The following is a 24,421-nucleotide window of genomic DNA, read 5'->3' as shown; positions in this document are numbered from 1 at the left end:
CTAAGAAACAATTTAAAATGTTGTTAAAAGTTAATTTGATTAGCATAACTTATTTTGAAACTCAAACATTCACTTATTATTATCCAGAAATTCGAAGAATTAATAATTTCCAGGTAATATTTTTCTAGATTTGGATAAAAATTTCCAATTTCTTGTCAAAATAAAATTTCTTGGAATTTCCATGTTCTCTCAGTATTTGTGGAAATAGTAATATATAATTAAATATCCTGTATATAATAAATTTATATATCCTGTAACATTTTCTATATCCTCCTCCTCCTCCAATTTCTAAACAAGAAAAAAAATTCATTCCATGTCTTTAAGAATAAAAAATTTTATAAACAAAGAAATCAGAGGCATCGGAAAATCTAAACTTAAAAAAGTTTTAAACGGATCATGTAGAGTAGGTGTTTAAAGACAACTTTATTCAACATATATTCTAGCTAAAAATATTTTTAAACCAAACAAAAAGACCGATTGATAACAAAACTTACATTTATTTTATCTTCAATTTCCCTTGCCTCACAAACAATCACTGATGATTTGACGGAAGTCAGACGAATTCGTCTTTCAATCAAATGGATGAATTCAGTCAAGAGATCTGATAAGCTTCTCAAAGTTTCTTCCCCAGCAGTAAAAACTTTGAAATCCATAATTACATTCTGAACAGCATCTAATATTTGACTTGCTTTTCTAGTAAGGTAAAACAAAATATTAAAACCAAGTACCATTTCAGAATTTTACATAATTAAGAATATGTTTGTGATTTGGAAGCAGGGAGATGCCCCCAATATTTAGTTTTTTTTTAATTATTATTTTGATGTGGTAAGCCATAAGAACTTTCTGCCATAGAAATGAAATGATAGTAGAACATGCTGTCCAGATAATTTTTGATCTCAGAATGAAACGTGACTGGAGAGCAAACCAATAAATAAATTTTCGACCCTCCACTTTTCGTTGTTATTTCCATGAAAGAAAATTGATACAGATATTTTGAAATCAAAAAGCTTAAAATATGATGGTTTACTAGGCAGCATTTGAAAGGAAGACCTTATACATTTTATAGGTAAGTTAATTTATAACTTTTTGGAATTTCAATTTTATTTACTACTTATTTAATTCTTTTAATTTACTATGAACTTTCAGAATGTTCTTCGTTTCCTAAAATATCATAAACCTGATTATTCCATATAATTCATTTGATAATTCATATTTATACTTTTGAAACCTCATAAGTAAATGTAAATGAATAAGAACACAACTTAACCATAAATAATTCAATAGAATTATTCATCAATAATAAGCCTTTTTTTAAAATTTTAATGCTAAAATGTAGTAGGCGAAGATTAGGGGACTGTTTGTTTCTATCTTTCTTAGTTTATTTATATTGTATTTTCACATTGTATTTTTTCATTTTCTACCTTGCTTTTGATAGAATATATCCTTTAATATCTTTTTTTTAATTTCAACAGCTTGCATTGAATTAATTTAGTTAATAAAATATGTTTGCTCTATAAGAAGTGGGATTATAGAAGATTATTACAAAACTATAAATGTTACAAAGTTTTTTAATAATTAATAGTAGTTGGATTTAAATCTATTTCGTTATAAATGGACTGCTCTTTTTAGCTGCAATAGTGAATGGAAAAAAAATGAAAATACTAGCAGTGGTATTAAAACTGGTTAACCTTATCATCACAAGTGTGAAGTTTAAATAAAATTAGACAGCTTAATAGAATATAGAGGATTTTTCTTAAGTTCTTTATGGCGATGCAGCTACTTTTTATTCCGAATTAAATGTTATTTTTTGACTCCTTAATATGCCGAAAACAAATTCCTGTAAATGTTTGCAAAAATTCCAAACACTGGAAAAGATGTCCAAGATTTTGTAAGATATAAATACTATTGTAAAATAAATACTATTTTGCTCGCTTTACTTATTAAAGACAGTCTTTGATGACTTCAAAATACAAAAATGCCTCAACTTTAATATGAATTGAAATTTCAATGACAAGTAAAATGAAGATTTTTTACATGAAATAGAATAATGAGTAATACATCATTACACAAAAAACTAATTTATGCTATAAACTAATAAGAATATATTATTAGACAAAAACTATTGATAAATAAAAATATAATTAAAGTATCTCAAAAATATTTTACTTCTTAAACCAATAATCTATTTCAATTCTTAACTTAGCATAAAGCTTCAGCCTACACAAACTCAAAAAACAGAAAGTAAACTTGTGGGAAAACAAAAATAAAATATTAATTCAAGAAATATGAAGACAATATTAAATCAGGAGGAAAAAACATTATAAATTTTAAATAAATCTGCATAAAAAAAAATACATAAATATTCATTGTATAAATATTACAATTATAAAGCATGAAAAAAAAGTTTTATATCTTTTTATGAAAATAAGTTTAATGAAAAATAATTCCTTGTTTGTTAAAAAACTTCCACATTCAAGGTTAGTTAAAAAGAGATTAATTATAGTAGTTTGAAGAAAAAATAAAACCTCATTTCTCTTTCACTTTCTTCTCTAATCATGTCAATATCTCTGCTTTTTAACACATTCAGCACATCTTCAGAATAAGCTATTTTTTCTTCAACTGCAGCAGCAGAAAAATTTAAATTAGCCCCTTGCACTTGCAAATGATTTACAGCACCTAAAAATGAATATAAATAAATTTAAATATTTAAAAATGTTATCAGAACTAAGAAAGAAAATAGGCATTTATTTAAAAAAAATGCAATGATAGCTGAGTTTTTCCATATTGTGGTGCAATGCAGTTAATCATTGTGAGCTCCTTATTATCTAAAATACATTAAAATTCCTTAAAGACACAATAAAATAACTTACTACATTTTACTAAGTTTTCTCTTAATTGTTAATAAATTGTACCCTTAAAAATTAATAAAACCAATCAAGTAAAAGCTAGTAATGTAAAATAAAAAATTTAATTTAATTATATTTGATTCTAATCAAAGAAAAAAACAAAAATGAAAAAAATTAATTTAAAAAAAATTACCATGAATGCTTCTCCAAATTTTATCCAGCATTTTAAACAAAACATCAGAATCTTCCTTTACCTCAAATGCATCAAATGTTACGATAGGTCCTCTGATATTGATATCTCGTCCCTAAAATTGTAAAATTTCATTTAAAAAAGTAATTTACTTATTAAAGTAAAATTCAGAAGAAAAGTAAATAATTTAAGTTTACCCTTAAATACATCAAGTCTGCAAGCGTCTCAAAATCAAAATCTGCTACAAAATGACGAGATATATTTTGACCTTCCTCGAGGACATTGTAATACTTCAAAATGGACTTCTACAAAATAAAATACATGGTTACATTTCACTATACAAAATAATATCACGAATAAAATATTATCAAGGTTCTGACATTTTCCTTTTTACTGCATCCAAATGTTCACATATTCTATTCTATATTGGAGTGGATGTAATGTCAATAAGGCGTAGTTGGGTGGTAATATTTTGCAGCTATTTTCACAAAAAGGGAGAATAACAATAGTAACTTTTCACGTGCATGAATTAAACAACCAAACAATAACTAAATATACAATTAACTAATTTGCCTCAGTTGAATAATATTATGAAAATATACAATACAGCTTTGAAAAATTTTAAAAAAAAGTGAATTCATTGTAGTTGATTTGAAAGATCATGAAAATAAAAAAAAATTTAAATAGTAGATAAATACACAGAAGATAAAAAAAAAAATACTATTTTGCTTAAGTATCTGTTTATAAAATTTTTTGATTAAATAATAGCTGAAATTTCCAAACATATATCAGAGTTTCATCTTTATACAACGCTTAAGAAAGCTTTATAAAAGCTTCCAAACCAATGAAAATTTAAATAAACTTAACAGTAAAACGTAACTATTTCAGTCAAATATTTAACAAATTTATTTTTAAAGGTACAGGTCATAAGTTCAAAGGACGGTGCTGCTGCACACTTCAAATCAATTTTCAGTTTTAAAAAAAAAAGTTAAAATAGGTTGTATATGACTTAATTTAAATAAAGAATAATTATATGATATCCAATGTTACTTATACAGGTAGGGGATAAGGGGGCACATGTGAACAATTTTTTTTATTTCTTCAATTTTCAAAAAATATCATCAATTTCTCACAGTAAAGAAGTTCATATGTTTAAATAGTCTTTTCTTTGACTTATGGAATTTTTTGAGAATTTTCAATAAAATATTTCCTTACTTTATGATATTTTAAAAAAATAACTTCAATTGTTCACATGTGCCCCTGTGGGGGGCACATGTGAACATGCTTGGGGCACATATGAGCAAGATTAAAAACACAAAGCTATCATTATATTTCAAAGAAAAAAATCTTTAATATAACAGATATAGATACACATTATACTGAAGGGCATGTAACTTACTATGTGAATTTAAATTGTACAACAGTACTGTCAATAAGAAAAAAAATTTCCGTTGTACAATAATTTTTCCGCAGTTGGGGTTTTCGCAACTTCATGTTCCTCAGGAGTTGTAATGGATCTTTTTCTTTCTTCGCTAATACTCTTTCATGCTTTTTTTATTTTCCTATCTTTTCATTTGTAGCTTCAGCAATTTTATCTTTCTCAGGTGTATCAGTTAATATGCGTGATGCGCGATCAATCATTTAATAAAAAAAAAATTAAAAGAAAAATTAATAATTAATAAATTAATTATGGAAAATTAAAAAATAATTATTTTAAATGCATACATATTTTTTAAACTTATAATATCTTAAGGATAATAATCTTAATACTATGTAGGGGCACATGTGAACTGTTCACATCTGCCCAAATGTTTTGTTCACAAGTGCCCCCATCATCTTTCTTAAACTTAACTAGAAAAATAAAGAATTTTTAATTGAGTAAAAAAAAAAATTTTTTTTTCATAAACTTACCTGAATGTTTATATAATGGTCTGCAATAGTTAATTTTAGCTTATCAGTTGATTTATACTATACTTTCACATGAAGAAGCGAGTGATTATAATATATACAACACCAGCTGATACAAAGAAATTGTCAGAATAGAATAACAAAATGGCTCATTGTTCTGAAAGTTTTGCAGAGAGGTAGGACTAGTACTGCCATCAATTGAAAATTTTTCAAGATTTTTTATTTCAAATCATATTGGTAAAACATACAATGTTCACATCTGCCCCCTGTTCACATGTGCTCCCCTCTCCCCTACACATCTTCTTAGGAATACTTTTCGTTTCTATTTAACTGCCCTCAATCTTAAACAAAGGAAGGAACTTCCCTATAATTCTCTTTAAGTCAGAGTGCATCTAATTTTTTCCTTTCGATGAAAGGAGAAGAAATATCAGATTCTTGCCATACCAGATCTCTGCCCGGCATATGGCAGTTGAATTTTGGTGCAAGCAAGAGGAGAAGCCTCTTAGTGATTTAAACTTCCGTAAAAAACTATAGTAATAAAATACTTGTAAAATAAGTTTTGTAATAAAAAGTAATGTAAGAAAACTTTTATAAATATTTTACAAGCACTTACTCTTACAACGCTACATATAATTATTATTCAAACCATTATTTATTTGGCTAATACTAGATATTACATAGTGTACATATATTTCTATGGATATAGGGATATATGGATAGTGGGATTGAAGATAAAAGTAGTTTTTCACAAATAAATATTGCTGAACAACAAAAGTACCCAATAATGAAATATTTCTTTCAAAAATTTATAAAAATAATAACTCGTATATATACATATACTAAAATTTATATTTATAATAGATTTTAGTGAAAATAATGTCAGACATACCTGTAATGCAATAGTTTGGTTATCTATTTGAAGTAAAGGGATCCATGGTCGAGGAGAGAAGGTTGATAAATTATGTTTAGCATAGGACTCAACTAAAAAGTCCACATCATTTAAAAGAGGTCCAATACAATGATCATCACAAGCTGGGAAGACAAAACAAAAATTCAGAATTCTAAAACTAATATCAAGCATTTTGGACCATGATTTCAATCCAATAAAAGGAGCAATGATTATTTAGTAATAATTGGAATGTATATAAGAGAGAAGGAGAAAGCTAAACAAAAATTTATTAAATTTAATTTTGTAAATTATATTAATTTATTAAATAATTAAAAATTTACAGTGTCTAAATAAAACACTCAAATCAGCTTGAGTAGGTAGTCAAAGACTGCATGAGTATTTATAAGACTAATTTTATTCTGCACAATTCTATTTCCATAAAGTGCTAGTTTTAATAGACAAATTGTTAAAACTATTTATATAATTTATAAAATTTGCATAATTAATTTAATTAATGTATATTATTTTGATACTTTTAAGAATTACTTTAAAAATATTGACTTGACATGACATTAATTCTACTCAAAAGTATTGATCATAGGCAAATCTATGAAATAACAAGCAAATTTAATGACAAGAAAGTCAAAAAGCATTCATGAAAATTTAGATTACCTATTGGAGTGAAATTTATATAAGAACATTAGATCTTTAAATAGTTTAGAAATTCAATTTTTGTATCACAGTAATTTTAATACAAATTTTGATGTTATTAAACATCTGATTAAAGAAACTTAAAACAAATAAAATAAATATTTATTTATTTACCAAACAATCTATTCCAATAAAATAATACAATATAAGGAAAACTTATTAAGATTATTTTTGCCTTAAATCCTTACATTTATTAAAAAAACATATTTTCAAAATTAAATTTTATAAAATTGAAGGGCTAAGAAGATGGAGGAACATAAATAAAATTTTTAAGGACACTTTTAATATTATATAAAGTGTAACATGCATCCTCCATCAATTTACCTCTCAACTTCAATTATAAATAATTTAAAAGTAACAAAGTGTAGTCAGATATTCAGTAAATGTAAACACATTACTTTTATCCATTCTAATTTCATAAAATATCATTAAAATTAAAAAATGTGGTTTAAATCTCTGACCCAGGTAGGTAGGTGCAATACTTTTCAAATAATTTTTTTTTCAAAGTATACAAATCATGAAAATCATTCACAACAAAATTATTAAAATATAACATTAAATAAAAGACAGAAGATTAGAGACAGATTACACAAGATAAAAGACAGAAGATTTGCTTATTATATAAGAGAATTTAATAAATGCTTACATTTACAACCAATGTCTGTAAGGATGTGACGAGGGCTACATTGAGTACAGTCACGACCAGTTATACCCCTTCGACAGTGACACTGACCGGTCATTCGATCACAAATGCGATCTAAAGAGCCATAGGGATTACAATTACATGCAAGACACTGTCCACCCATCATGGTAGGAGTCCCATAAAAGCCTCGGGAGCATCTAGAAATTAACGCTTCATATAAGTAAAGAAGACACAAACTATTTAAATTTATTTACAGGGCTATATTAAGGTAGAAGCAAACTAGGGGATTCTGAATGACCACTGAAATTAAAAGTTGCTTAAGACATCCATTTAATTTATAAATGTAATAAGGTTACTTAATTTTATAAAATAGGCAAAGTTTGTCACCATTCACATTAGTAATTTTCATATTAATAAAATATAATCTACATAAATTGATAAATAATAAGACAGATACTATTTATTAAAAAGGTTATTTTTAGATAACAGTAAACTAGGTGATTCTCAAAGACCACTCAATTTAAAAGCTACCAAAAACATTCTACAAATCTATTTAAGATCATTAAATTTTCAAAAACTGAAAAATTTTGTATTAATTTATATTGGCAATTTACATATTAATAAACAATAATCAACATAAATTGATATATTACCTCATTGAAAAATATTTTTTATATGTAATTGTAAATGATTAATTGTAAATGATAATTGTAATTCACAGTTTAATATATTTATAACAAAATATATTTAAGACAAATCTTGTCGCAATTATGAAAATTAAAATATATCTGAATAAAAAATAGTAACCTAATAGAATTAAAGCCACACATACTTTTTTAAAATAGACATCTCCCAGTGCAATAAAATTTAAAATAAAATAGATCTGTTTGACCAGGATCACTATGAGCCTAAGCACAGGTAATAAATAATAAGTGAAAATATTTTAACAATGAAATCAAATAAAAATAGAATAATAAATACTTTTCACAATGCTTTCCTTCATATCCTAGTTGACAGTTAGTGCAAACATGACCAGTTATATCCCAATCACACGTATCACTGAAACTACAAGAAAAAGAAAATAATTTATTTAATAAAAAACAGTAAAATTACATTTGTTAAGCAAGCATGAAGCAAATATTTCATTTTACCTGTTATTGACCAGCGGGCATTCACAAGGTTGGCATGGACTTCTAGTAGGATCACCAAAAAATCCTTTTGCGCATAACTCACAAAAAGCACCTGCTGTATTTTCTCTGCAATTCTAAGAAATAAACAAGAAAAATAAGCACTTTGTAGGCAGAGATTTATAAAAATATTTTTAAGTAGTAATAATTTTTTTAAAAACTTACTTGACAAAATCCAGTTTCAGGATCACAAATATCACTTCGATTGTTACATGGGCAGGGCACAGATATTCCAATTTGATCGATTAAGTCGGTACTGTTCTGGAAATTTATTTTTTTCTTCCGATAATACCCTTTACCTGGATCCTAAAGTTTATGAAATCAAGTTAACAAATCATAATTGAAGTTTTTTTTTTAAATATAAAAATATCTAAAATTTAAGTATAAAATACAGATACTGTCATCATAATATATAAACATTCATTTTACTCTAGTTTAAATTTGTTGCCCTGACTATCAAATTAAAGGTAACATACTCCTTAAATAAAATAAAACTATTTTTAAGTATATAAAATTTCAAAGTTAATAAATTGGATCATATCATAATTGTTTATCGGATACTTATATGAGTAAAAAAAATTTCAAGAAACATTTTTTTAATTCCTACTAAAATTTGATGCTAAATGAAACATTTTAGCTATGAAAAGAGATAATATTTTCTAACACAACATGTAAAATAGGAAACAATGAAGAAAATTTATAAAAGTTAATTAATTTTAATCATTTTTAAAGCTTATAATTTATTGTGTACTAAATATTTTCCAGATAAAAATTTAATTTCAACAGAAATTTGATGCAAAATAGAAAAAATGATTTGATAAGAGATGATATTTTCTAACACAACATGTAAAGCAGAAAACAAAGCAGGATACAAAACAAAGTTAATTAATTGTATCACATTGCTTTGTTAATAATTATTTTTTAAGTTTATAATTTATGTGTTCTGGACACAAAATTTTAATTCCTACTAAACTTTGATGCTAAACGAATAGTTGAACAGTAGAAAACAGTAATTGTTGTTAGCACAACATGCAAAAAAAAGGTCAATAATAAATATTAGAAAAATTATTTTTATCTCAAGTTTATTTGCCCATAGGACTTTCACTTCATATGAAATTAAAAAAAATTCTAAAAAGCTTTTGGTGGCATGAAAAATTTTTTTTAAAAATTACTTCACAAAAAGTATATTTTTCTCCTGTTTGTTTATTAAATGTAAAATATTATGAACTTGACATTTTAATTTACATATTTATGAAACTAACAATATGGAAGGAATATTAATAATTTTTATTGTCAGACTAGGGTACTTGCACTTCAAGAAGAAGACCTCCCATATCCACACATGTGACCTATGACATCAGTGCCAGCTAGTCTTTATCAGTAAAATGATGTATTAAAGTTAAGCTGTTTCTCAACAAAAGTCAGAATAATAATTAACGATAAGTTAATTAAATACATAGCCGTATAGCCAATCAAATTAGTTATTCTTTTTCGTCTCCTTCTTTTATTTAACTTAGATTTATTATTTGTTTATGTATTTTATTGTAACTCTGATATATTTTTGTTTTGTGTACCTGGCAACTTGGATATATAATTAGTTTTTTATGTTCCACAGGGCTTCGTGCCTGTCTTTGTGTAAGTCTCTGTGTAAATATATAGTGAATCTTTGAGAAAGAATTTAGAATGTGTCACTTAAGAGAATTAATACTTCACAAGCTGGCTTACTCTAAATAGAATGGAAAGAACAGTTGCTAATGTAAACAAATGATATGTTTCAACAACCAATCAGGATTGGTCTATCCACACTATGCAGGTATCCCACTAAAAATATGAATTTTATTTATAGCAACCTCTCTTCCTATGAAAATTAGGAGATAATTTATAAACTCCAAATTTCAATCATGTGTACGTACTTGGCAGGACAATCCACTATATTCTTTAGGACACTTGCAAATTTCAACTCCAACAGCTACATAAGGAGACGCTGGAGTGGGAGACAATAGAACTGCTACTTCCATGCTGACATCTTTAATTCTAATGTTTAAAAAAAATCATCTCTCAATATTTATAACAATCAATGAAAAAGTTTGATATTAAAATAAGGAAACTAAATCATTAAACTCACCTTAAAAGGTTGCCACTGTAAGGAGAAAGAATAAAACATTATTAAAATAATTTATAAATTATTTATCTGCATAGCACATATTTATTACAAGATTTTAAATATAATTTTATTCCATTTGACACATAAAAAATATTTTTATTACCTTTTTATCTTAAATATGAATTTAAATTTTATACTATTTTCATTAAGTATATTGAAATGAAAGTATTTATTATAAAATTTATGTCAATTAAATGTAAATATTAAATGAAAGGTATAGCCAATGTATAACCTTAATATAATCAATCATCTTATTTTTACAATATTACAAACATTAGTGAATTTTTTAAACCTTAGTAATTCGTGAATTTTTTTATACCTTAAAAGTAGTATAAAGCAAAAGTGCATTAAATTTAATTTGAATTGTGGTATTTTTTATATTTTGACATAAATTTTAAATCTGATATGTTTAACCTTTTAATCTATTTGTACAATTGTTTAAAAAATGTAACATCTTTTACTTAAAATACATATGCAATTATAAATATATATATATATATATATATATATATATATATATATATATATATATATATATATATATATATATATATATATATATATATATATATATATATATATATATATAGTAGTATAAAGTTGATTTAAAAACTTATAAAATCAGAATTTAGACAGTTGTCAAATTGTAAATTAATATATGTTTGTGTTATGTATATTGGTAGTTGCTTTAAATACCAAGACTTAATTTTGGTTACCTATTTTAAATTGGTTACCTTCGCTTTTTTTAAAGTAAACTTCTTCACAACATTACTCTACAAAAATGTATTACGATTTACTACATATTTAATAGACAAAATATTACAACTGCAATTAAAATTTTGAAAATTATTACCTCTTTCATTTCAACTAATTTTTGCTTGATTAAGAATCATTAAAACTGGATTAAAAATTTTAAACATGACTATAAACCCAAATTTAAAAAAATAGATAAATGTTAATAATATTAATCACAAACTCACAAAAGCTTAAAACATACAAAATATTATTACAATGTACCCAGTTTCAAAACAAAATGCAACTAAATGTGGTTATTACAGCTAACACCATTTTTAATAGCATGACTATTTTGTATCACAAAAAAATTATCTCAATTACCTCACTCATAATAAATTCGGTAAACAAATATGAAAATAAATATAAGATCATTAGTTTAGATTACCAACACCGTTTAGTCCAAATTTTGATAACTTCAACTAGAAAAATAATGCATATATATAAGAAATAAACGACCACGTATATATTAGAAAGAAACGAGAAGCTCTAGCATACCTTGAAATTTTTACATCAGCACCTTCAGTGGCTCGAATTAAAATTTGTTGAACATTCTGTAAAACTAACATCAAAAGAGCTCTAGTTACAGGAACTTCAGGATTTTCTCTTTGAGTCCATTCATCCTAAATTACAAATTACGATAAAATTTAATTTAAAAAATAGATAGCAAATAGAAACGAAGAAAAGCTTTTCAAATTCTTGAACAAATATTGCAGTGAACAAAATCATATTCATGATATGATATGGGATCAATGGAAGAAATTTTCCATTCTTTTTATTTCTTATCTTACATTTGATTTCGGCTGCTTTTGCTGATAGAAGTTTATTAAAAGGATAACACTAGCACTTAATCGAATATTGAGACTGGTTGTTCTTGCACTAAGCCAAATATATATTCATTTAAACAATTTTAAAATCAAAGAGTACATTTTTTAAGTGCCAAAGCCCTAAAATGCAGTTATTTTTAAGTTGGAACACAAAAAGGTGTTCATTCACACTCTCCCAGGCAACATTTTTTTAAAAAATTGATTAAGTAGCTTAATAAATTGACTAAATATTATTCATATGAAAATAATATTAACTTTGAAAACAGATAGCAAATTCATAATTAACAAAATGATTGTATCAAAAATTACACATCAATAACTACAGACATCAAATTGAAGTCAAGAGTGACCAAAACACATAGTACAATTAATATTAGTATGACTGCAGTAAAAATATTAGATTTATCTTTAAGATAAATGGCATAATAAAAAGTTCATTCTGTATAAAACATGAAGATTAAAAAGAAATTTTTTTATATATCTGGGGTAATATGTCTTAGGAATAAAATGTAATTTTACATGCCAAACCAGTTATTATAAAGGGTTCTACATCATTCCATGCCTTACCTTGAAAAATTAGAACTTGCCTTTGATATTATAATTTGTTATCAAACAAAAGAGGTCACCTCATAAAATAAGATGCATATATTTAAATGATGAAAAATTCTTAATGTATTTGAAAATAATCAAAACACAAATTAATTCTTTTAATTTATTTTAATAGAATAAAAATGCAATTACCTCGCGAAAGCGAACACTGTATTTTCCACCAGATATAGGCATAAATGGTGAATGGACAAGATTGCGGTTGTTACCTTCTATTACAACAAGTGGATATATGAACAACTGAGGATCAGGATAACGTCTGGAGCTACGACTCTCAATATGAAATTTCAATACACCATTGTATGATCTAGTCTAAAAAAATTTTTAAAACAATTAATGAAACATTATAAAAATCGTTCTTACATAAAAACAGAATGCTTAACAGCAATTATATAATAAGTAATTATATAATAAGTAATATAAAATAATACATTAATTGAAAAAAAATATATTCATGTATAAATGTAATATAAAAATACATCATATATTTTCACTTTTTTAATTCCAAGCTCCAGGTTAGTTTCTTAATTTTAAACAGTCTTATTACATTAAATTTTAACTTTATTCAAACAAAATATCACTGAAATATTACAAAACTTAATTGAAAGAATATAGTTGCAGAACAACTGACTACCTTTTCTCCAAGGAATTCTTTCGGGAGCATCCAATATACTGGTTGAGCAATAATGTAGGGAATTCCCAATTTTACATTTCCATTTTGTCCAGGTATTAGAAGAAATTTATGAGATGATAGGCCCAAAGGAGTATTTCCTAATTCAAATATAACTTCTCGGGGAGGAGTGGTAATCTAAAATAAAATAGATGGAAAATATTTTTTAAAAATTTATGAATAAATAAGTTTTGTGCAAGTGCGATTTTGAAAAAGAATAAGAAGCACTAGGACAATTCCACCATTCAGAAATATCATATTTGAAGACTTTGAAAACATATAACTTAGCTAAAAAGAAAAAAGCAAATCTAACAATTTTCGTTAAAATAAGTCATGATGTCATTTACATTTACACAAATTTTTAGTAACTTTCACAAGCATGAAAATTTATTTCAAAAATGAAACACTAGATGTTAACTCTTTGGCGCAAATGGAACACCAGTGCCCCTTTTATATAGATATTTTTATTGATGCTCAAATGACAAGCAAAAAAATTTTTTGGTAATTTTTTGATTATAAAAAGAAAAAAAATTGTTAAGACTATCTGAATTATATTTGTTTTAAAATAAAAAATAAAAAAAACGTAGTTAGAATTTTTTTTAATTCATATTCAAAAGTTAATCAATTACTGTGTTTTTAGATCTATATAATCAAACTTGAAAAATATTGTTTGAAAGTGAGCCAAGTCTGGAAGATTTTATCTCTAAATGCAAAAAAAAGACACTGGTGTTTCAGGCCGTACTTTTCATAACCATAAACCATTAAAATAACTAATATAATATTTTTAAATAATAAAATATAGCACTAAATGCAATAGGGAATTTTGGTTTAAACAGATTTGGAAGATTCTACTGCTTTATTCGTTTGGGGTGTGGTATACCTCACATGCTTTTTTTTATAAATAAAAATTTTTTATACAATAATAAAAGACATAGTCAAAACATAGTCGGTAAATTGATACAGACATGCAACAGATAGGTTTTAAAAAAACTTACTTGAGACAAAACCATTTCCGCTTGCTTACAATCCTTAGATCTGCCAAAACAAAAACATTCATAGCACCCAAGTGGATTATCAACAGCCAATCCAAAAGTTCCAGGTTTACAAAATTCACATTTAACTCCTTCTACATTTTCCTGCATTAAAAGTATTTAAATTTTTAATAAAGTATCCTCGATTACTTATCAATGAAATTATTAACTATTACAATAAGGAACAGACAATTATGATATCTTCAATCACTAATAAATATAACTTATATGCATTTGTTTCTTATAGTTATTGCAGCAATACAAAATATAAAAATAAAAATAATACTTTCATCCGAAAATTATTTGTATAAATCATAATACTCGTAGTATACAAATGCTTTAATTGCATTTACCTGAATTTATATAAACTAGGATTTGATATATATATATAGTACAATAAATAAATTCAACTAGGATAAAAAGAAAAAAAATGAAGAAAATTAATAAGTTTTATTTACTGCGCATAAGTATGTAGAACTCATAAAATAAGTTCAAAATGTAGAAATAACATGGAAAAAATTACAGAATATTGAAAAGAGAAGAAGAAAATTATTAAAATAAATAAAATATCATAGATTTAAAAAAAAACAATTAAAAAAAGATATAGTCTCTTCATCAAAGTAATCACATTAAAGGTCTCAATTCAATTTAAATTTTAAGCAAGGAAAAGGCACTGTCACAATCACTAGTCAGGAAAGCGAGATGAATATCCAAAACAGTTATAATGCCTGGTTGAATCGCAGAAGGTATTTTTAATTATCACCATTCCACTCACCAGCTTCGCCTGGCTATCAAAAGAATTCTGATGTTTTCAGTCCCACTTTCCTCAGTAGTGATTTTTCAGCTTTCTGAAACATTGTAGTTTTTCTTTTTCTCAAATATTTGATAACTCTAGTGAGCATATTTTTTTAAATTAATAAAGTATTTTAAAAAAAGATTTATGGTGATTGTTACAATACTATGAAAGGAATATGAAGAACAAAAGTATCACCTTGCAAGGACATTGACCATTTTCATCACATTGACATAGACCTTCAGCTGTACATTGGGAAGGATCTGTACCATCATAACGACATTCACATCTCATACAATCCGGGAACTGATAATGAGCGAATCGACATTTGTCGCACCGTCTCCCTTCATAACCTTCATGACAAATGCAATTACCATTATCTACATCACAAATATTATCACTTGGGGAGCCCCTGAAGTTACAATCACAAAGCTGAAAAGAATAATTAGAGTTAAAGGTTTGTCACAATACAAGAATCAAAATATCTTTGGTTACATGATGTATAAATTTGTTCTCTATGTGAAAAACAGAAATTTTTTGAAGTGTTTGTTTTATTATTTGAAGCTTGTATTTTAACAACATTTCCGAATTTTCATAAACTAACTTCAATTAAATAATTTCTAAGACAATTTTTATATTAACCTAAGGTACAAGGTACAACCCTATCAAAATTACTAAACAAAATTTTCTTTTATGAAATTTAAGGTTCAAAGTTCAAAGCACATTGCTTGGAATAAATGTATGTGACATTTGATTTAATTTGTTTCTGGGTACAAAGTTAAAAAAAATTATGAAAGATTATTTTTACTGAAGCTTTGTAAATCGCAACAGCACAAGTGTAAAATTAAGTAATGAATTTTTCATTTATCATACTTCAATATCTGCTTCATTCATTATGAGATTTTTGTTTTTATATATATGTATCAAGAAAAATAAATAATAAGTATGATTACAAGCTACTGAGCACCTTCTTGTTGCATTAAGTTTATATTAACATTGAAAAATTAAATCAGGATACAAAAAGCTTTTTTTTTTTTTAAATAAGTTTGAAGAAGAAGATTTTCTAATCTGTATATTCACACTCATTTTCCTAAATTTCGTCTTATTTTGGAGGCATTTATATTTTTAATTAGTTTTTCATATTTTTAGGTTGGTTATTAAATTCTACATTATTAGGTTATTAAATTCTACACGTTTTTAAAAAAAACTTTTTCTTATTGAACTATTACAAAATTTTCTAGTTTTTGTACGATGTGCTTAATAACAGAAACAAATACAAATGCAAAGAAAGAATAAATGAAACTATTGGTTGAATTTAAAAAAATTTCTTTCTTGTTGATAATTGTATTCAATTTAAAATATTATAATGATTTGAGCAAATAAAATATAAACAAGAATACAAATAATGTTTTTACCTTGCATCCTTGAACTGGATCATAACCCCATGATGATGAAGTACATCGTTGACAGTATTCACCTTCAGTATTAGGAGGACAAACACACAGCCCTGTATCAGGATCACAGACATGTCCAGAATTTTGGCAAGGTTCACATTCTAAAATAAGGTTCACATAATTTTTATCATAATAAATGAATTACATTTTAGTATTATAAAATGTTTACTGTGTCCATACAAATTTTATTATAATGTGATGTTTCTATTTCATATTTTTTACGTTATGAGATAACATAAATTGCAGTAATCAAATTCAGGAAAATATAGTTTCAAAGCCAGTCAGAAAAGCTTTTTAAAGTTAATGAAGCAGCAACAGGATATGCATAGCAAAATAATTTACACTAAGACTTGGTGAAAAAATACACAACTATTCTATTAAACATATTATTTCTTAAAAAATTACAATTGTAAAAGAGAAAGGTATACAAAAATGAAATGATAGATTTAATATTATATTTTATAAGATTATTATATTTTATAAAAATATTATTTATTCATTAATTTTAATATAAAATAACATTCACTTTTCCGCCGCACAACATATCACTAAACTCCACATTTGTAATAATTTAAAAAGATGAATCCCTATTGTGGTACATATGAAATTATATCAATAACAAAAAGTCCTATAAATAAGTAATCCAATCATTTTATGCAATATTAAAGGAAGTATCAGAATTTTTAAAATAAAGATAAAAATTTAATTAGCTTTTTTGATGCTGCAATCAAGATCATCGCTTTTTTCAATTTTGAGTTAATGATTAATATTGCAACTTCAATCCAAGAAAGTTCACTAAGTACTTTTATAAACTTTAAAGTGATTTTAAAAAAATAAAAAATTAACTTAGAGCATAAAATAAAAATTCAGATTTTTTTAAAAACAAAACAAAAAATAGAGGTATATAAATTTCATTTCACTCGTATCTTTCTAAAGAAAAACATACCAAATGATCACATGCAATCATATAACAATACAAAATTATATTTAATAATAAATCAACAATTACATAACAATAATATAGAATTCTTACTTCTACATCCAGTCGTGGAAAATCCAAAATAACCTTGTAAACACATGTCACATTTGTCACCACCAACACCTGGTTTGCAAGTACATATCCCATTGAATTCATCACACACTAAGCTTACAGATCCCAATTCATCACACTTGCAATCTTCACATCCTTTACCGGATAACAAATTCCAGGTTTCAGGCTATATTAAAAAATATCATCTTTGTACTTGCATAAATTTCTAGTAAAAAAAATTAAGATTAAAAAATTTACTAATTTTTTCATCAAAACATTGCATCTACACTAATCAAATTTAAATTACTTCCCGTGGTAGACCAGTGATTAGAACATCGAACTTTGGTCCCAAGGGGCCGAGGTTCGATCCTCAACTCTGCTAAGACCCACCGAGTACATGTGATATGCATGCTCGTAAAATCTGTGGAGTAAAAAGTCCTGTGGTTGGTCTCCGAGAATATAATGGGTAACAGGGTTCTGAAAATATTCCTTCCTCTTTAGATCTGCGTTTAAATAAGGGAAGTAGCCTCACAAAAGAGTGGTGCTGCTATATATTTGTGGGGTTCTGAGTCAAGATGTACTTTCACCCTTGCAGTGCTCTCTTGTCAAATGAAAGGCGCACCTTCCTGAAGAAAGGCGTACCTGGAAAATACCAATAGGTGGCAAGCTTAGCTCGTCTAGGTGTCATTAGAAACAACAACAATAACTTGAGAAGTTTCCAAGTGTTTTGAAAAAGTATTTTTTTATGATTCTATAAGGAGTCCATATCAATACTATTCTTTTTTTAATTCTGATCCAAATTGAGAGTAGAATATTCAGAAAAATTATTTTGTTACTATTTAAAGAAATCATAAAAATTTATAATACAAAGTCAGCAAAATTATATGACTTAAACTATAATTTAAGAAAATTTTACTAACAAAGAGATAATTCCTTTTATTTGAAAAAAAAAATCCCCTCAGGGACTGAAAGGACTTACATCCACCATAAAAACAAGCATCGTATATTTTTATGTATCAATGTACAAGAATATGAAAGTTTTTTGTGTTTAAAATAAATATATCACATCTGTTAGCATAAAATCATAACTTAGCTGAAGTTTATTTTGTAAAGAAATATGAAAATTATTTTGTTAAAATTCGTGAGAAATACGATTTTACGATTCCTTGGGGTAAGACAAAATAATAAACATTTTTTAACTACTGGTCAGCAGAGTTTAACTAACATGATAATAAAAATAATTATAAAAAAAAAAATTAACAAAAATACCTGCTGCTTAAAAAACTCAACTTGAAACTCTTAATCTTAAATTATTCTTTAACTTTCCATTATATTATTATGAAATTATTTTTCACATACTTGTAATCCATGATTTAATTTGAATAAAAATTATCTGATACTGTTCAACATTTAGTACAAAGGGAATCAGTGGTATAGTCAAAAAACTTCGTTGTAACATTCAGTTTTCTTGTTCAGAGAGATACTATTAATAAATGATTTATGATTTCTATTAATTAAAAAATAATTTACAATCAATTAATTTATAAATAATAATTCATTAATATGTAAAGCTTAAACCAATAGTGGTTTAGCATACGGACCAAATTAGGAGAATATTTTTCCCTAATACACTATTTTCCACAATCAGAAAAGAGGAATAGAAAAGAAGTTTTACACCACTTTAAAAGACCTCGATTTTGTCGACGACATTGTCTCCATAACAACTACAAATATGCTAACGAAATTGACCTTCAAATTAATAAAAGTAAAACAAAAATAATGAGAATAAATGCGAAATCTAACAGAAGTAGAGAAATCAACCCTAAAAAGATCAAAGAGGTTGATTATTTTGTTTATTTCGGAGCTATTGTTATTAAACATAGCAAACACAGCGGAAGTAACGATGATATTTACCAGAGAATCAGAAAAGCTAGATCCTGTTTCTGAGGTCTGTACATTTGTTAGAGAGCCTCAAATATAGAATTAAAAACAAAAATAAATGTCTATAAGGCTACTGTGCGTTCCATTCTTCTGTATACCGAATGCTGCAGTCCCCGGAAATCAGAAAAAGAAAAACTTGAAACTTTTCCAAATAGATGCTTAAAAATAATACTAAAAATCTTCTAGCCCAATAATATAACAAATAAGGACCTTTTAACAAAGGCTAATATCTCATCTGTTAATGAAGAAATTCGAAGACGAAGATGAAGATGGTTTGGCCATATACTAAGAACAGATAGAAACAATCCTGCAAATGTTGCAAGCTCATGGGTGCCTGACGGAAAGAGAAAAAGAGGGAGACCAAGACTAACATGGTAAAGATGCATCAAGGAAGATCTTAGTAAAGCAAGATTAACTGGATGGGAAGAAGCGTGTTGCCTGGCCAAAGACAGGAGTGAGTGGGGAAAAAGATCTGAGGCCTTATGTGCCATTTTGGCATAAAGAGGATAAGTAAGTAACACTATTTCCCTATCTAATAACATGTAAAAATCAGTTTTGTTATGCAGAGAAGACTGCAGGTGAAAATATGACATTTTACCCGCAGAACCGTCATTGGGTTAAAACCTAATCTGTTTCCTTTTGGTCACTGAATATGACAGATTAAAACAAATTCTCGTACATATTTTTTGAATAATATATTTTCTAATAACTGGAAATCAATTTATCAAAAAATTTTAATTAGTTAAGCATATATCCTGTAAAATAAAATTAGGCATGAAATGCATAAACAAGAATAGTTAAAATAAACATACTGCACATTGATTACAAGTCTTGCCAATAACATTCTTCTTACAAACGCATTGCCCACTTGGATCTTCACACTGAGGTGTCGCAGCACCATTAGCATCACAACCACACCCTTAAATAATTAAACATACCAGTTATCACCACCATAAGAGAAACACATTTATTAATTTATCATATCCAAAAAAAATTACAATTCAGAATAATCCATGGGTATATATACGAGGTTTTTTTTTTTTTTAAGTAAGGGCTGTTTTGCTATGTGTGTTTTGTATGAAGCGTGCATTGCAACGAGTGCTTATGTCGTGTCCTAGCATTTCTTGGAAACAACTGTGCTCAGTTGCAGCTGTGTAGGTAAACTGTATGGTCAGTTCAGTGTCTTTAAAATATTCTAATTTAATGAAGTGCCCGCCATTTGTGAGATACGATCAGTGATGCGTTTTTAGTTGGCAAAAAAAACTGTCTGCTGCATATATTCACTGACAGATTTGTGAATTAGCAAAATTCCTTGACATGCTGACAGGGAATTTTGCTACTCTATGACAATGACTCTCTCTGCAGCTCAGAAAACTCATTTTTATCAAACATTTTTTTCCATCCACATAACTTTTTTAAATTAAATATATATTTATATACTGAATTTAGCTAAAATCATGCTTTCTATTTTACATACCAGTCATGCACATAGTACAGTATGTTATTGTTGTAACATAATAATAATAATGTAAAGTTTTTAAATATGCTAGAAAAAAATTTATTAAATTAAATTAAATTAAAAAAATTTTAACCACATATATTTATCCTTTTGAAATTTTCGGCAATATTATAATTTAAATTGTAAATCATGTTTAAATATGAATAAGACAAATGTTGTATTTCTTCTTAATCAAAAGATTTCACTGAAAATGCCACTTGCAAATTTGAATGTCATTAGTGTTTGATTGCATTATAAAATCACAGCAGATTATAGTCACACATTAAAACAAATATTTACAATTGAAAAAAAATTAAGGAAAGTTTTCTTTTCTATAAAAAAAAATTTTTTTGCTTATAAAGATTCCTCCAAAGGAATAATTGCTCTTTAGATCAGGGATGGGCAAACTTTTTTTGGTCGAGGGCCAAATTTCGAGAAAAAAAAAGTTTGGTGGGCCGAGTAAAAACTTCTAAAATAAAAATTCTAACTTCTAAAATAAAATGAAGTCAATTCATCATTGAACGCATGGCACTCTAAATCAACTTCGCGTTTTTTAGTTGCCATTTTGGGGTGAAAAAAATTTTACAAATAACTCCAAAAAGGCAGTAGCCATTTTATACATTTAATAATTTCACCATTATTTACAATGACGTTGCATGTGCTCAATTTTTCCATACTCAATAAATAATGTTAGAACTTGCGCCGTCAGAAAAATCCGCTCGTTGGAGCTTAAAATGTGCAGTCTGCCACGTGTGAAGTATTCACCTATATTAGATTCCGTATGTCTGCTCCTCGAGAAAGACAAACGCTCGTTGGAGCCAATCTATGGCTATTCTATAAAGAACTTCTGCTTTCAACATTTTACCAATTGAAGCTGTCTGTGCTAACTATTTCCATCAATTTATGTTTTGTAGAACAAAAATTGAGAAAGTAAAAAGGCCATCAGTACTTTGTTAAAAAATAAAGAACAAAAATAGTTTTAAACAAAGTAGACAAGAAAATGGATGCATATTGTTTATATTTGCCACAAGTTTAAATTTTGTCCGCGGGACGGATAAAACCTTCTGGCGGGCCATAGTTTGCCCATCCCTGCTTTAGATTATAAGCTTTATTAAACAATTTCTTCATTTTCACATGGTAATATAATGTTATTCAAAAAAGATAAAGTGTCACTTACATTTACAACCACTTTCAGAAAAGCTGTAATATCCTTCAAGACAAGTATCACATTTAAGACCAAATACACCAGGTTTACAATCACACTTCCCGGATACGGGGTCACATATATCCACATTTTCATGAATTGTTCCAGTTTTATTGCAACGACATGGCAGACATCCTAATTCAATATTACCTAAGCCATACTGAAAAAAGCAAAAAGAATGAAATAATTCATAAACAAATCATTCACTAGTATAGATGACACAAACACATCGTTTGTTTTCACTTCTTGAATTACTCCAATAGTATTTAGATTCAATTTTTACAGGTCTTGCAAGCTATTAATAGCCATTCATTCCTCCAGAATGATTTATCTGTTTGTACCATTGATTAAAGTTGAATGAATAAAGCCAAAATTAAAAAATATTTATTGAAGCTGAGCTGAATGGACTAGAATGTAGACAGACTAAAACTATTATAACATATAAAAATACCATATACAGTACAGAACCCGTTATTCGGAAATCAGAAAACCGGAAAACCAAAAAACCGGAACAACATTCGATACATTTTCCCACCATTTTAAAAAAAAAAATTTTTCTTCATAAGATTTTAGGATTTTTCTTTCTTTTTTTAAAGATGTTTACCTTACCATCATTTTGGAAATAATTATTAGTGTATTACTTCATCGTTTTTTCTTCTTTTTAAGATTATTTCCAATATTTTTTTTTTTTTTAGTTGGGTTTAACAATAAAAAAACGGCTTTTTGTAGCGTTTCAGAAAACCGGAAAAATCAGTTATCCGGAATAGCGATGGTCCCGATCGTTCCGGATAATCGGTTCCCTACTGTAATTAGAAATTTATTATAATAACTGTTCTAATTAAACAGCTCTTACTGTACTAACTAGTTACTGTATTGTACTAAATATAACTTAATATAACTTTAGCAAACCTGGAATCAATTGATCAAAAAACATAACTTTTTAAACAAACTTATTTATCATGTTTCTCTTTGTAAATTACAATTAGTTTACTCATCAAAGACCATACTATAATTATGATTCATAGGCAATGGTCATGTACAGTCCGCAAAAAAAAAAGATATCACCCTGAATAACTTTTGTTCTAATGATCGGATTTTCACGATTTAAGTGTCAATCTTAATGGTTCCTGGGGGTGACCTCAAATATGCTAATTAATTAGTGCTAACTATTAATTAAGTTACGAAATCAGACACAAAAACGTACTTTCTCTGAATAAACATGTATTTTTTTTTACATATTTGGATTCCTGACCTTTAAAATAGGGGGGGTAGACAAAATTTCGAAAAAAATGGGTTGTAAATTAGGTCGCAATAAGGATTTATATATCTGGCGATGGTTTAAAAATATGCCAAATTACCTCGCCATAGAAGGGGAAATAATTTATAACAACCATAAAGAAACTGAATGAATGACAAGATGGGAAAAGATAGTGCTTCTCGTTGCTAAGCAACCATAATTTTTCGCGCTGCTTTCTGGGCTTTTTTTTTTTTTTTTTAAATCTCCTTTAAAAAGGAAATTTAAATAAATTAATAAATTATTTTTGATTCTCCAAGATTATAGAATCTTTGACTTTTTATCTGACATTATTTATTTTTTTAAAGCTGTTTTAATGTAATTTGTATGACAGTTTTGAATTAAAACCAAATTTTCATAAGTTATCATAAATTTATGAAGAGCTTCTCAGGAAAGGAAAAAAAAGTGATCAAGCAAAGGTGGACCTGAAAAAAGATAGCGATTCTGATGCATAATCGCAAAATTTTATAGAAATTAAATAGTTGTAAATATAAATAAAAACAAAAAAAAAACACGAAGAAAATTACGAGTTGATGTTATTTACACACTCCTTTCGTTAGTTCTTTAAAAAACATGATTAAAAGAAAATTAGGTTTATAATACCCTTAATTAAACAAGAGTAACAATTGTTACAGTTTTTACAATACTTCTTCAACTCTGACACTCTTTTCATGAGATAACTTCTTTTGCCAACGATTTTGTCCCTTTTTTTTGTTAGTTGAAACCAGCTTACGCATTCTTGT

At 26.7% G+C, this 24,421-nt stretch overlaps 1 protein-coding gene across 2 annotated transcripts in view; it reads right to left on the bottom strand.

The window, feature by feature from the left end:
• The window catches only part of LOC107449971 (laminin subunit alpha-1), a 198,571-nt gene that overhangs the window by 41,836 nt on the left and 132,314 nt on the right, over positions 1–24,421 (bottom strand). For both annotated transcript variants that reach the window (XM_087150090.1, XM_087150089.1), the window contains exons 21-40: positions 22,358–22,544; positions 20,495–20,601; positions 17,745–17,928; positions 16,673–16,812; positions 15,456–15,689; positions 14,429–14,569; positions 13,398–13,571; positions 12,899–13,075; positions 11,829–11,953; positions 10,500–10,514; positions 10,288–10,408; positions 8,540–8,680; positions 8,339–8,451; positions 8,169–8,252; positions 7,191–7,384; positions 5,834–5,976; positions 3,234–3,341; positions 3,040–3,151; positions 2,526–2,676; positions 495–693 (exon numbers count right to left, since the gene is read on the bottom strand). In XM_087150090.1, coding sequence (XP_087006216.1) covers positions 495–693; positions 2,526–2,676; positions 3,040–3,151; positions 3,234–3,341; positions 5,834–5,976; positions 7,191–7,384; positions 8,169–8,252; positions 8,339–8,451; positions 8,540–8,680; positions 10,288–10,408; positions 10,500–10,514; positions 11,829–11,953; positions 12,899–13,075; positions 13,398–13,571; positions 14,429–14,569; positions 15,456–15,689; positions 16,673–16,812; positions 17,745–17,928; positions 20,495–20,601; positions 22,358–22,544 — 2,850 coding nt within the window. The remainder of the gene's footprint in view (positions 1–494; positions 694–2,525; positions 2,677–3,039; positions 3,152–3,233; positions 3,342–5,833; positions 5,977–7,190; positions 7,385–8,168; positions 8,253–8,338; positions 8,452–8,539; positions 8,681–10,287; positions 10,409–10,499; positions 10,515–11,828; positions 11,954–12,898; positions 13,076–13,397; positions 13,572–14,428; positions 14,570–15,455; positions 15,690–16,672; positions 16,813–17,744; positions 17,929–20,494; positions 20,602–22,357; positions 22,545–24,421) is intronic.

Source organism: Parasteatoda tepidariorum, chromosome 8, assembly GCF_982258835.1.
Source record: "Parasteatoda tepidariorum strain Cologne lab strain chromosome 8, Ptep-v5.0, whole genome shotgun sequence".
Lineage (NCBI taxonomy): Eukaryota > Metazoa > Arthropoda > Arachnida > Araneae > Theridiidae > Parasteatoda > Parasteatoda tepidariorum.
The sequence above is the reverse complement of the archived record's forward strand: the minus strand, read 5'-3'. Positions and strand labels throughout refer to the sequence as shown.